At 36.9% G+C, this 14164-nt stretch overlaps 1 protein-coding gene across 1 annotated transcript in view; it reads right to left on the reverse strand.

Moving 5' to 3' along the window:
- LOC127442458 (UDP-glucose:glycoprotein glucosyltransferase 1-like) overlaps positions 1 to 14164 on the reverse strand; it is a 51335-nt gene that overhangs the window by 19422 nt on the left and 17749 nt on the right. The window contains exons 17-27 of the mRNA XM_051700509.1: positions 13809 to 13940; positions 13467 to 13631; positions 11817 to 11937; positions 11192 to 11290; positions 9489 to 9583; positions 6853 to 7059; positions 6570 to 6701; positions 4835 to 4965; positions 1927 to 2022; positions 1440 to 1542; positions 1180 to 1259 (exon numbers count right to left, since the gene is read on the reverse strand). Coding sequence (XP_051556469.1) covers positions 1180 to 1259; positions 1440 to 1542; positions 1927 to 2022; positions 4835 to 4965; positions 6570 to 6701; positions 6853 to 7059; positions 9489 to 9583; positions 11192 to 11290; positions 11817 to 11937; positions 13467 to 13631; positions 13809 to 13940 — 1361 coding nt within the window. The remainder of the gene's footprint in view (positions 1 to 1179; positions 1260 to 1439; positions 1543 to 1926; positions 2023 to 4834; positions 4966 to 6569; positions 6702 to 6852; positions 7060 to 9488; positions 9584 to 11191; positions 11291 to 11816; positions 11938 to 13466; positions 13632 to 13808; positions 13941 to 14164) is intronic.

A 14164-nucleotide genomic window follows, 5' to 3' on the forward strand; every position in this document is an offset into this window, starting at 1 on the left:
TTTGTGCCATTTCGCTCTTCCTTTTTAAAAACTAAAGTTAAAGCAACGTCACAAAATGTGAGGCGGAAGAGAAGGAACGCTTCCATTCAATCACTGCGCTGCCTCATGCATAAGATCACATTACAGTGAAGACTCTAAAAATACTCACGGATATAACAGCGGTTCCGCATCGGTGCAGTTCAACAGCACTCGCTGAACAGTAATGAGAGGGGCTTTTGCACTAAACACCATCGTGAGACTGAAATCATTCGTCAGAACGAACTGCAGTCCATAACTGGACCAAAGCATATTTCAGTTCTGCTACTTTAGCACTCCAAACGTATAGCTTCTCAGTCCAACTTAAATGTAATGTTAGCTCTCTTTTTGGTATCTTGTACATAATGCAAAGTTACCAGGATTTTAGCCAACAGTGTTTTACGGCATTCCGTTGTCACGACAAAAAATTAGAAATACTGAATAACTTTTCGCAGACAAAGTAAGCGATTTTCTCACACTAGAGTCATGTTAACACATTATGTTTAGCTATTGTCACTATACTTCCAAAACAGTGTGTAGTTAATGTTTTGTGTATTGGACCCATTTACTTTCATTAAGGGACAAGTCCAAGTATTTTCTGTGGTAATCAACATTATGCCACAAATGCTGCCAATAGAGTTTACCTTGTATTAAACCCAAAACCTTCCTTGTAAGAACAAATACCTATTAATTTATGATAAGTCTCAAAGCAGTCCTTGTTTTGGTGGCAATGCTGCTCTGAGTGCAGTTCTCACTGCATTCTGTTTCATCATCGTCACTTTTTACACTTTTGTCTGATGATTGATATACAACGAAGTGCCCCAAAACTCTTGCTTTTGTCTCCACTCACATTTTAATGTTCAGCCATCTCTATCGAGAGTGTGTAGTAAGCCTGGGAGTGAGTTCCCGCCCTCCGTTCCCATCCATTACCCTCCCACCTTCCTAAATATTTGAACGTCAATTTCATGAGCCTTTAAGTCTGATGTGTGAACGAATGGTGCTGAATTAGTGGGTTTCATGACACTTTAATGCTTCTAAATGATGATATCATGTAACGTCCTATGTAGCTGCAGTTGTAAATGAAATGTATTCAAGTAAACAGTAAAATCTGAAGGTGACTGTGTCTGAGCATGTGCTGTCACAGATAAGTTTTTTTATGCTAACCTTTTCAGCGGGAGGTCAGAGAGCTTGGACTGGCAGTTCATGAACACTCTTAGGTTGACATTAACCAGCTGCTTCAAGACCTAGGCAGCCACATGGAGAAACAGGAAGTGACAAGTCAAGGTGCAAACAACCAGAGGAACACACCTTCACTGACAGAGCGAACAAATCCAGAGTGACTGCTGACGGACTGTACATGTGAAATGTCACATAAAGGACCAGATGTGCTGTAATGACTGATGCAGGTGTACTGAGGTTCTCACCAGGAGGAGGGGAGCCAGTTTCTGAGCATCTCTGGTCACTGGATCCACGACAGCTACCACATCAAAGTACACTTCTTGTTCCTTTGGTCTGATCTTCACTGCACTGTGAAGAAAAAACAAATGGAAAGGGACTAACTGATAAGAGAACTCTCAGAAAGTTTAGGAGACATGTGCTTCAGTTCAAAGGATAGTTAGGGTTAGGTCCCTAACTTCTATCATCACTTACCCCTTATGTTATTTATTTTTTTTTTTTTCTCTGTGGAACACAAAAGCAGATGTTAGGCAGAGTGTTAGGGACTTTTAGCCATTCACTTTCCTTCTTCCTTTTTTCCCCCCTTAAGAGGAAATTGAATGGTGACTGAGGCTAACATTCTGCTGCTTAACATCTTATTTTGTGTTCCACTGAAGAAATGATGACAGAACATTTATTTTTGGGTTAACTAAAATAAGTTAGTTATTGCGTCTGTTACAAGAAAAGGTTACATACCTGTATCTGTCTTCTGCAAAGGTGTGCTCAATCCTTGCCTCACCTTTGGGCTGGGAAGATAGCAGGGCATCCACCTTCATGACCAGATCACTAGCTCTAAATGACACATACAAACAAAATGAGTCTAAGCCATAGTGTGTTTCTTTTGACCTTTTTGCCACTTTTATTGATCCAGACAGTGACATGAGGACAACAAATGATAGAGGCAAGAAGGGAAAACTGAATTTGGAAATGTTGTGAACCAGATATAAACCTGCATTGCACACATGAGCACCAAGGCTCAATGCATCTGAGCACATGCGCTAACCACAAGACCACGGCTCAGACTAGCCAAAGTTTGTTCAAACTCTTGCAAATGCCCAGTTCCAGATTCAAACACTGATTAAGACAATAACTGCCTGCTCTATTACAGGCAACACTGCAATAATCAGCCCTCTAAAAGTTCACTGAGAGGATAATGAACACGGTGTCACTGTCTCTGTCTACTCTTCCAGTAAATACACATAAAACGCAACATTTATTACATCTCCGTCTTTAAGGCAGACTGACACACTTCATTAAGAGGAAGTAATTACAGCTGAGAGTACATGTTAGGGTAATGTGCCCTGCATCGTAATCCTTTACCAAGCTCTGCCAGGAGAACATTCTGTACTAAACAGGGCTTTACAGTGCGATTAGTGCGTGTGAAAGTGGAAAACTATGTGGCCGCACTTGTGCGAGTGGCAGCTGATCTAACACCTGAACTTATGAATGTATACTGTAGACTAGCATCAGAATAAAAGCTCCTTAATGCATCTAACCTCATATATATGAAGTACTTTTAAATGTGCCGCGTTCGTTATTTTTGCATTAAGAGTTTTCTCACTCTCACATGGCTGCAAGCGCTCTTCTCTCTCTCTCTCTCTCTCTCTCTCTCTCTCTCTCTCTCTCTCTCTGGCGAGTGAGAGTGAAGCCGCAAAGGCAGATGTACCACATAAAGATTGTGTAAGCAGAATTTCTCGCTTGTTTTATGTCAAAATGACGAACAGTGTTATGAATTCTGACGGATTGACGGATGTCCAAAAAACATGACACTCGTGCGTAAGATTCTGAGAAAAACAGCGAGATGTGGTGCAATGGTCAAAGACCTCCATCTGGCATAGGTTTTCATAGAAAAACAATTAAAAAACAGCAAATACGGACGCAGAAACACATTTTCAATAAAATTGTGAGGTTGTTTATGTGCGGGTCATAGAAAATATATTGTTAACATTTTATAACTTTCATGAATAACATTTACATTAAGCATTATTGCATTATACAACACCTAACAGAGATGGGTACAACCAAAAATGCATTTAAATAGTTATGAATGTCATGAAAGTTTGATATAATATATCTGAGTGTTGATGAACTATTAAAAAAACTTGCCAATATAATGTTTTAAAGTGGAAAATGAATATATACCATATAAAGTTGATCAGTCAGGACTGATGTTGTTTGGTGCTGCCTGTAAGGTTAACTTGGAAAATTGTCATGTATCAAGCATCTTTAGTTTCTGAATTCTGTTGTAATTCTTTAAACGTTACAGTCTAACTAACCTCTGACTGTGCTAGTGTTGCAAAATTCCGGGAATTTTCAAAGTTGGAAACTTTCCATGGGAATTAATGGGAATATATGGGAATTAATGGGAATATATGGGAATTAATGGGAATAAACTGGAAATTTGCTAAATTGCAAGTTAGCCTATAACAGGGAACTTAAATGTAGTTGAAAAAAAACAAAAAAACATCTTGCAGCATAATCTTGGTTAAAACAACCAGATTTAATGCAAATTCAGTTGAATTTCTACCCTGCATATTCCTCAATCACATGCACACAGCACACTACTTACTGCAGGCAACTTACTACAGCAGGACTACTGAAGCCACTTTACTGCATTTGAGCCCAAGACTACATCCAGTCAAGTAAGTTTTGATGATATTACTAGGGTAAATATATTTGATCTATGGTATTAAATTTAACTAGCAAATACTAAATCAAAATGTGTTTATACAGTAGCTAGCTAGCCAGTAAATCAGATATGCTAAATGTAAGCTAGCTAACAGCATTTCATTGACAGTTTAAGAGGCTAGCTATCATGGTGCTAGCTAGCTCAACTGTGATGCTGTTTCTTCTGCCAGCCAGTTTTCTGTTATCTTACAAGAACGTAGGTTATAGTTTGATTTAGCATGCTGATTGAGGAGTGTTCATCTATTCATCTAGCCTATTTCTATTCATTTGTCCAGCATCAACTGTAAAATATTTTTACCATTCCAGAATATTCCAATTGTTTAGCTAACTATTTATATATCTGTGCATGGCATTGCATTAGTGTTTTTTACAAGTTTTTTCTAATCTTATTCTACAGAACAATGCCGCGTGCACCATCTGATGTTTAGATACATTTCACCTCAGCCAATGTAGAAGGAAAGGCTGTGTACATTTGCAAATACTGTGCAAAGACCTATGTTAAGAATGCCACAAAGATGCAGCAGTATATAGCCAAGTGCCCAAAGTTTTTTCCAATATTTCCAAAATTCCCCAGCTTAACTTCCCATGGAAAGTTTCTGGAAAGTTTCCGGAAATTTACTGGAAATTTTCCACCCCTTTGCAACCCTAGACTGTGCCCCTAAAAATATTCACTTAGGGGCACGTGCACTCTTAAAAACGTTAGCGTAAAGCCCTGCTAAAGAGTTCTTGAGCTCTGCTTTTGGTTAAGAGAAAGTGTGCATGTATGCATAACATGGATGAACACTAATAAGCAGCTTCTAAGTATGCAACCAGCTAATATTATAATCTTTTGAAACTTTGTCAAAGAAAAAGCATTTGTGACTTGTTTAGCACTGGATTGGCCAATAGGATATACTTAAAGCTCAGGGGACTCTACCTGTCCTCTACCATGCCCAGTTGTTGAATTTTGCCCTTGATTCGCTCCCCTGATGTCTTTAGGATAATGCTCTCAAGAAGCAGGAAGTCATCTTGGTTAAAAACCTCCCCTACATCCAGCGGACCAATGATCTGCAGCAAACAATAAAACAAAATTAAAAAATGCACAATGAAGATGACTATCACGCTTAGGGATGCACAACATATATTTCAATGACCATCGGTACTAGAGATCGATATAGTTTAATTGTGTCTGATAAAGGTAAAGAACATGTCCGATAATGATAATTTTTATGATTAGGTGTCCAAGTATTGATTTATTTCTGCTTTTTGACACAATAATAACTTATTCATCACTAACGTCTGACTTTATGGGACTAATATTGCAATTATACCCTTTAAGTTGTCTATAAATTTTAAGTTATTTTCCAATTATGTACTAACATTATTTCATTTTTAGAGACCTACAGTACAAAATGCCACCGTTTTAACCAATAGACCAAGAGAATAGGAAGTAAACATTTGCAGGGTAAACTTCGACAGCGGTGAATGGGAGATCACAGCAAATATTATTTTCACTTACCCATTTGCTCCAAGACCAAAAGAAAAATCCACTATAATGTTTGAATGACTTTCCAGAAGAGGAAAAAAATAGAGAGCGGTGGAATAATAGTGTCAGATGGAAGAAGATGCCAAATTTACTGTCACTCTCTCAGCAGCTGTAATAGAAACCCCCTCGCAGCTGTGGTAATTCTTTTTTTTTTTTAACTAATTCCAGGGTGATATAACACACAGCATAATGTTATAAATTTACACTCAATATTTTAAAAATGTATAATATAAAAAAAAATTGCAAGATTTGTGGAAACATGCCACCACAATCTGTGAAAAAGGTTAAATAAATTAAAAAAAATAAAAAAAGGTAAATACTAGTAAAAATATTGATCAAATAAACTCTCTCTAATCAGTATCAACCAATTATGAGGGTCTTTTTTTTAATTAAAAGGAATATTCCCTGATCGATAGAAGTTAAGCTTAATCTGCAGCATTTGTGGCATAATGCAATAACCACAATTTATTTTTTTAAAATAAATAAATAAGCACAAATCTGGGTAACAGTGTGGCATTTACAATGGAAATGAAAGGGGCCAATCTGTAAACGTTAAAGTACTCACTGTTTCAAAAGAATAAAACTCTAAAACAACTGTAAAAAAAAATATTTAAAGAAATTTACAGCTCAAATAATAATAAGTTTCAACAAAATAATTAAAGTGCTTTTATAATATTATAAGCTTCACATTTCTGCCTTTAAACCCTCCAAAAAAAAGTGCCTCACTAAGGGGTGGGCGATATGACCAAAATCTTATATCACGATACATGAAATTTTATACCATGATAACAATATATAACACAATATAGATAATTACAAAAAAAATTAAAAAATAAACAATAATAGAAAATAAAAAAAATTATTGATAAAATAACCATATTGTAATGCCTTTTTTTTTTTTTTTATAAACCAAAAAAATAAACTCAATTTGGTTTTAAATCAACCTACCATAATGCTATATTTCACATTATGCCACATTATGATGTTGTTGACTAGTAATAGAAGTTAGTTATCTGCTATAAAAATATGAATCAGCTATCAGTATCAGCCAACATTTCAATAATGGTGCATCCATAACCACACTATCAGAAGACTTTCTGATACAGTCTGCTGATTGTCTGCTCACCCTTCCATTACTGATCACAGCTCTTTGGCCCTTCTGCAATTTGAGGATGTCCCGACAGTACACTGAGTGAGCCAACAGGAAGTCAACTTTAGGGGACTCATATGCACTTTTAAAAAGAGGGATGTCCATGCCCTGCAACAAAGGGAGAGATAAGTATCTGGTTAAAGTGGCTCTATATTAAATTCTCCACTTTTAAAGTGACATTCACAGCAGCAACAGTAACATAACCCAGAGCAAACAATCCATCACAACTATAAATAAATTACAGTAGAGCTTATTTTACCCCAACAGCAAACTCTGCAATGTCACTCCCTGCGTAAAGAGCCTGCGCGGTCTCCTCTTTAGCCATTTTGGTGATGAAGTTTTTGGCGTTGTTGGAGGTTTGAGTCTGCATGGCTGCCCAGATGGCTCGAGCGATCAGGCTGTTCCCATTAGATGGGCTCTCGCTGGGGTTATTGATCACTCCCAAACGTACATTATTACTGGTTTTCTAAAAAACACAAAAAACAAAAATAGCTCAGACTTGTAGTTCAGATTTATTTAAACGTATTACGTTTTCAATGTTTTAAGTTGTTTGGAGCACTCCAACCCTAAAATAAAATGATCATGCTTGTTTTAATGTTTGAAATATCATGTAATATAGTTGCGAAGATCGCCGACAGCCTTGCAATATGTATTTTCAATTAATGCATGTTATTGCCATACAATTAATATTTAATCGTGACAACCTATACATCATTAGAAAGGTGCACTCCAGCTACACTGTTTTGCCACAATTTTACTATGTAAATGTTACAGTGAGAGTAATTTATCTATGTGTGTCAACATATCAAAACATCAAAACAACAGTAATGAAAACGTAATAAAGACGCACGCCAATTCAATTGTGTAAACTCCCATTGATTTTTCTTTAGCAGGCTTCTGTAGACAACATCCAAAGCCAAATATGGACATTAGATGTTATCACATCATGCATACCTCACAGGCCACATGACAGGGACTTCCACATACTATGCCATATCATCCATGTAACTTCCACATAAAGCATATAAATATCGTTTTGACTGATGGAACGGAGCAAATAAATAAATGATTATGACAATATATTGTTTGTCTCTATTTTCCAAGCAGTCTCTTGTGTATGTGTATTTGTTTATTACAGAGAAAAGACAAATAATCACTGCAGCTGTCATTTTGTCCACACTGCAAAAAAAAAAAAAAAAAAAAAAGAAAATATATATATATATATATATATATATATATATATATATATATATATATATATATATATATATATATATGCTTTTTCTATAAATAGAATCCACATGAGATTAGAAAAGTACATTTTGTAACCACTCGATGATGATTTAAAGTTTATATACTGTATGCAGTAGATTGTGTGTAATGTCATTTTTACATTCATGGAGCTAATGCTTATACATGGCCATACTATGCACCAGTTAACCTCTGTTATTCTATTTTATGCTGAATTTTGTAAAAATGAAATTTCAAGATCATGAGAATTTTTTTTTTTCTCTCCATCACTCACTCACTGTCACACCGCATCGTTTCTACTCCAATAACTGAACAAGTAAAGGAAGTTTGAGCTGTCTCCATGCATGATGCTTAAACAGTGGTGTAAGAAAGTCGTTCTACACACAAAAGAGTTTCGGCAGAGATTATTTAGCAGAGATGAGCCACTTCTATTAAAATGAATGGGAGAAATTTGAATGCCCTATGGCAGCCAACAGTCAAAGAATGTAGAAAAGAAGTCCCGCCTTAAAGGTAAAAGAACCAATCACCTTTTAGATACAGACATCACCTGTCAATCAACTCGAAAACGCCCATGCGTGTTAGCTATACAATCCAAGAAAATAGCGTTTTGTTTTTTTTTTAGCATAATCTGAGGTAAAGAAGCACAATTTATGATACCAGTGTTTTCAGATTTCATTGCTGATTTGAAATATGTCCTTTGATCATAATCTTGACCAACTGTTTAGGAGATTTCTGTCTTTTCCCATTCAAGTAGATAGGAGCTGCACTGGGCATGACTGGAAATAGCCTCTCGAGAGCGTTCCAAAGATGGCCGACAGTGGACTGACTTGCTAGAAAGACTTTGGTTTTAGGGACGAAACCTGAAAATGTTTTGATTTGAAAACATGTATATGGTTTATTCTAATGTTAATTCACTGAAAATTTTCTCAAACACTAGTCACAGCGATATCTTACCTTCTGTTCTATTCTTTTTAACGTAAGTCAAAAGATTTCCTTGAACTGTTCTCTTGGCCATTTTTGAAAGTGCGTGGAAACTGTTGCAAACTTGCACTACTTTCAGTGGCGTAAATTTCATGCGAACACTTAGAAAGACAGGTTAACCCGTCGCTCGTCTCAGACATACCTGTTCGCCCTTTTTTTCTGAACACCAGCACCTTTTCGCTGTGGAGAGAGAAAGCTTGCACGCTTATGGTTGCCAGATTGCACAACTAAAGCTTCAGACTGGCAGAATATGCCCAAACTGTGCAACTGTAAAGATCTGAATGGGGAATTGCCTCTCTTGATATCTGGCAACCCCCAAAATTTCAAAATCTAATTCTGATTGGCTAATCGTGGTTAAAGTCTGTTATTTATCAAACGTAGAGAATTCAAATATTTTATTTGCCTGATTAGTTCTAAGTAATACAAGACAAAATTAATCTAAAGGGGATGGTGGTTTTACAATGGGGATGCTTTTTGTGATTTCTTTCAATAAGGGGGATGGCATCCCCCTGCATCCCCCTCAACTCGAGCCCTGCTTGCGACCACTAAAATACAGTTCATGGTCAGTAAGCAATATTTCTCAATTTCTCAGCCATTGGCCAAAAGTTCAGTCTGGACCTTGTGTTGTGCCATTTAACAGCTAAAACTGACTAAGTGGCCTACCATGTGTCGTATAGCATCATATAGCAGTTTCCTTCCTGAGGGCTGGTCAAAGTCGCCTACCACCCAGAAAGTCACTGGACGGATGATGCCATCATCTGTAAGTCAGAGAAAAATGGACACATGGGCTTCATGAAATTACACAGCAGAGACACGGTTACCTCATACAATCTGAAAAGATGAGTGAAAATGATGCGACAAGCCAAAAAGCTTCTTTTGTTCGTATTGAGCCGCAATAACCAAATAGGTGAGATGTATCCCAAATGTCCAGACAGGCAATTTTAAGCTAGATATAAAACTGTAAACGTTTGTAAAAGAAAGATATTACAGAGGACCACAGGATAGAAAGAGATTCTCTCTCATCCATCACACACTGACAGTTGTGACAGATGACAAATGCACCGCTGTGCTTAAATCAATACTAAGAGCAATACAACTTCTTCACATGGTTTAAAAAAAGAAAAAAGACAAACAATTCTTATCTTTAAATTTGTCACAAAATCTAGTAGAATATCCTGGGTTATTAACAACTTCAGGCTCTATCGATACCATCTGTGGCATGCTGTTGATTACCACAGACAATAATTTTAAATTGCCCCTCAGTATGTAAAAAAAGTATATTGTATTTTTTAAGCATATTTTATGTACATTCTTGTATATCCTGAATTATTGTCTGTAGTAATCCACATCATTTCACAGATGCTGTACATAGACAAACCTGTAATATTTCTTAAAAGCAAGAGTGAGCTTTATGTTAATGATGGTTATATAGGCATAGTCTACATAACTATACTATAGCACCACATGTTTAGTTGAGATCTATGGAAAGCAGAGGGTCAGTATGGTGAGTATAACAGCTCAATGCAATAACAAGAAAAATCCCTGGATGACATCCCTGAAAACAGCATTAAAAAAAAAAAAAAAAAGACAGAGAAAAATAAATAAAGGCAGATAGGCATTTAGTGCTACACAGACAGTTTTGGAGTTTTACACATAGGGTTATTCATATAAGATGTACAGACTGTGCTGAGAAAGGACCCACAGAGTAACCCCATCCACCAGGCCCAGGTCAAAGATGTAAGGTGGGCAATAGGATTCTAGGGGCAAGTCTTACGTGGTTTATCTACAAGTTACAATTACAAAAAAAAGAATGTGATTAGGATTATTATATGTCGAGTTTATTAAAGGTAGAGTTTAGTGTATTACCAAGACAGGAAATATCAATTATATATTTCAACTTTAAAATGTACCAAACGTCCTTGGCAAGTGCACTTAAATTGCATGAATCACAGGTGTTTTCCATGCACAAGCAGGGACAACAGAAAGGCTAATGCTGTGAACTAATGCACAAGTTTATCAAATGTAGAACATATTTGGTTGGACTACTTTTATAGTGCAGTTTTGAAGCTTGAAAGCTCCAGTCCCCATTCAGTGTAATTGCACGGAAAAGAGCGACCAGTACATTCATTAAAATATTTGATTACATTTTATTTTTAAGTCCATGAGTTAATTATTCCAATGTAAATCTGGTGCAAACTAAAACTGGTTTGCATTTGCCCATCCTTGGGGTTGTGGTGTGTGCCAAGCTCATGATTGGGTGGGCCAGGACCTCCCCGGCCCCCCTGTGGAACTTGGGCTCTCACCCTCCATTGTGGTTTATGAGGAAGACCGTTTCTCATGGAGATCAATGTCTGCTATCATCTTACCTTTCTTTTTCATGTAGTTCATGCTGTTGGCCACAGCTGCGTTCTTGTCTTTGGGGTCCAAGAAGAGAAAACGAGCATATTCGTTGATAAAATGATTGTCTGGGGGGAAAAAAAACAATTTATTTTTGTGGGGTCGGGTGGCGTCAGATGCTTAGGGAGAATATAAAAAAATATGGCCATTCTTTGTTCTCAGTAAGAGGTACATTCACATTCATAATTGAACCCAACCAAAGCCATTTTGAATGCAGCTATTTCTGAACACTGAGTGCTACTTGAGTTCAAATAGAAATGAGACTTTCTCTCAGCTTCCTGGAAGACTGTAAATATGCTATCAAAAGCTATTAAAATTCAGTTGCGTATTCCTCGCAGATACAAAGCAGTTTATGAATATCATTTCAGGGGTCTCATTTGTACGTCTTTTTACATAAATGGGCTTTCTAGAACAAACAAGACATTTAGCACAGAATTTACAATGAGGCAGATATTCATTCCCGAGAGCCTGTGAGTGTACGTGTTTTATTTCTAAATTTCAAACTAGCGTGTTTGCAGATGAAAAGCATGCAATGAAACACTGAGGAAATTTGATTTTGTTATGAACAGAGTCAGGTGTTAGATGAGAACTCACTGGTGGCGGAGAGATCCAGATAATTTCTGCTTGTGGTCAGGATTCTGGAATTGATTCTTGGGACAACATTGGGTTTATTCATGATATAGTCCACCACATCATGATCACTGTTCAGCTCACCCTGAAAAGACCATGACATAATTCAGACACAGTTCATCATGTTACCCCTCACTAGCATTTCAAAAGTTGCCAAACACTTAGAAATAAAAATAAACAAAAACAATATTAGTTACTTTAAAGGGGTCATGTCATGAGGAATACAATTTTCCTTGATATTTTGACATCTTAGAGGTCATTCTACTATAAAAACATACTGTAAATTTCAGAACTCAAAACTTAAACCCCAATGCAATAAAAGCATTTATTGAAACCAAGCTGCAAAAACACCTCGTTCTCTGCTTCCCTACGTCACTAAGGGGCTCATTAATTCATGACCGCCTCTACAACGAAAAACATCAATGCCTACTTTACATCATCGCGCCCATGGCCCCGCCCACTGGCGCTCTGTTTGTATTCAGAGAGAGAGAGAGAGCAGGACAAACAGGCCTAGTGTGGCCTACCTATTCCTGAACACCAAAGAAAACCCCATCTGGACTATTTTGAATGATTTTTGTATATAAACATACACTACACAGACATCTTTGACCAATCTGCTGCTGCTTTTAAATGATTCTGTGTCAAGTTACAACTCTGAAAAGAAGATAGCATTCTGTTTCATCAGCAGCTCTGCCTCTGTTTTGAGCATAAATGCATCCTAGATGCCTTCTTGCTCCCATCTGTGCTATTTTTAATTGTTGGTGTAGGTGAACATAAACTAGATGGATGTTTTTAAACTTTTTGATGTGTTTCCAGCAAAGTGCACCTCAGTGCAGGATGATACTGTAAAGTATGTGTGTCTTTATCTTGTTCATCATGCTTTGGACTACGTATGTGATTTGTTTCAGCTCATATCAGCGTGGATTGCTTGTGAACCAGTCATAATATGATTCAAGTTTTACAAATGAACTGTTATTGAAGGATGGGGCCGTTAAAAACACTTGGACCTGATTGCAAAACTGTACGTAAACGGTTTCATTCATGAATATTTCAAATGTCATGACTGTATGATTTTATGAGTTTATGGTGCTGAGTGTTAACAGTTGTGCTTGAGATGAACAGTTATATATATATATATATATATATATATATATATATATATATATATTCGGCTGCAATGAGTTGTATATGCATTATGTGTAAACCTTAAATTTAGTTATTATAATGTTGTGGAGCTTGTTCATTCTCTTCTGATTGACTTTCAAATGTGCATATTCAAGGAACTGCACAATGTTAGACAATCATAAAACTTCAAACACCCACAGTTAAGGAGGCGTTACGGCCAAAATGGAGCGTTCCAGACAGAGGACTAGAGACAGGGTAGAAAATTATTATATTACTAAATTATGTCTGTTTTTGTGCAAAAAAAAAATGTACTAACATTTTCAGTGGACCTAAGGGAAGATAATAAAATTATTTTACAAATAAATAAAAAGTATGTCATGTCCCCTTTAATCGGAATAGCACAATAATGTAAAGTGTTACTTTTAAAAGTACAGTAACACTGGTAGAGAAGACACTGTAAAGATTTTTTGACAGAAATGTAATTCTCACCAGGTAGACATCCCGTTGAAAAGAGCTGGTTGTCTCCAGTATCTTATGCATGACAACAGACTCCAGCTCATCAGGGTCTAACTGCTCACGTTGCAAAGGCATTCCATTATACAACACCACGGGCAGTGGTCCAACACCAGTCTGCTCATAATAAGCCTTTCCCTCCTGTGGAGACAGAACATATGATCTCCATAGGGTGAGTATTGGGAGATGCAAGGAGCTTTTAAAAAAGCAGGAAAGTTGATTAAACATTATCACATTTACAAAAATGCTGCATATTCTATAGAACTGCATGAATATGCCATCAGAGATAAGAAACTATTGAAATATTCATAAATTTACTTTTCTGTTGTTGTCATAGGCAGAGTCAGGCCCCAGGATGCTGCTGATCTCCACATAAGGATATCTCTTCTCCAACACACCCACCACATGTTCCACCTTCAGTTTGCCTCCACTGGGAACTCTGTTCAACATCTGAAAGACACCAGATGCTATTAAAACACAGCCCTCAACAGACATCAGTAGCTTTGTCTACCTATGCAGACCAAGTTAGCACAACCAGTAGTCGGAATGCCTGCTACGAAACAAAACACCAACTTGGTGACCTCTAGTGCATTAATATCACAGTCAGTTTAAATGACCCTTAAGACATTATACTAAAGTGTTGCATGAAGTTAGCTTCATGGAACCAGATGATG

Source organism: Myxocyprinus asiaticus, chromosome 6 (genome assembly GCF_019703515.2).
Source record: "Myxocyprinus asiaticus isolate MX2 ecotype Aquarium Trade chromosome 6, UBuf_Myxa_2, whole genome shotgun sequence".
In the NCBI taxonomy this organism is placed as follows: Eukaryota; Metazoa; Chordata; class Actinopteri; order Cypriniformes; family Catostomidae; genus Myxocyprinus; species Myxocyprinus asiaticus.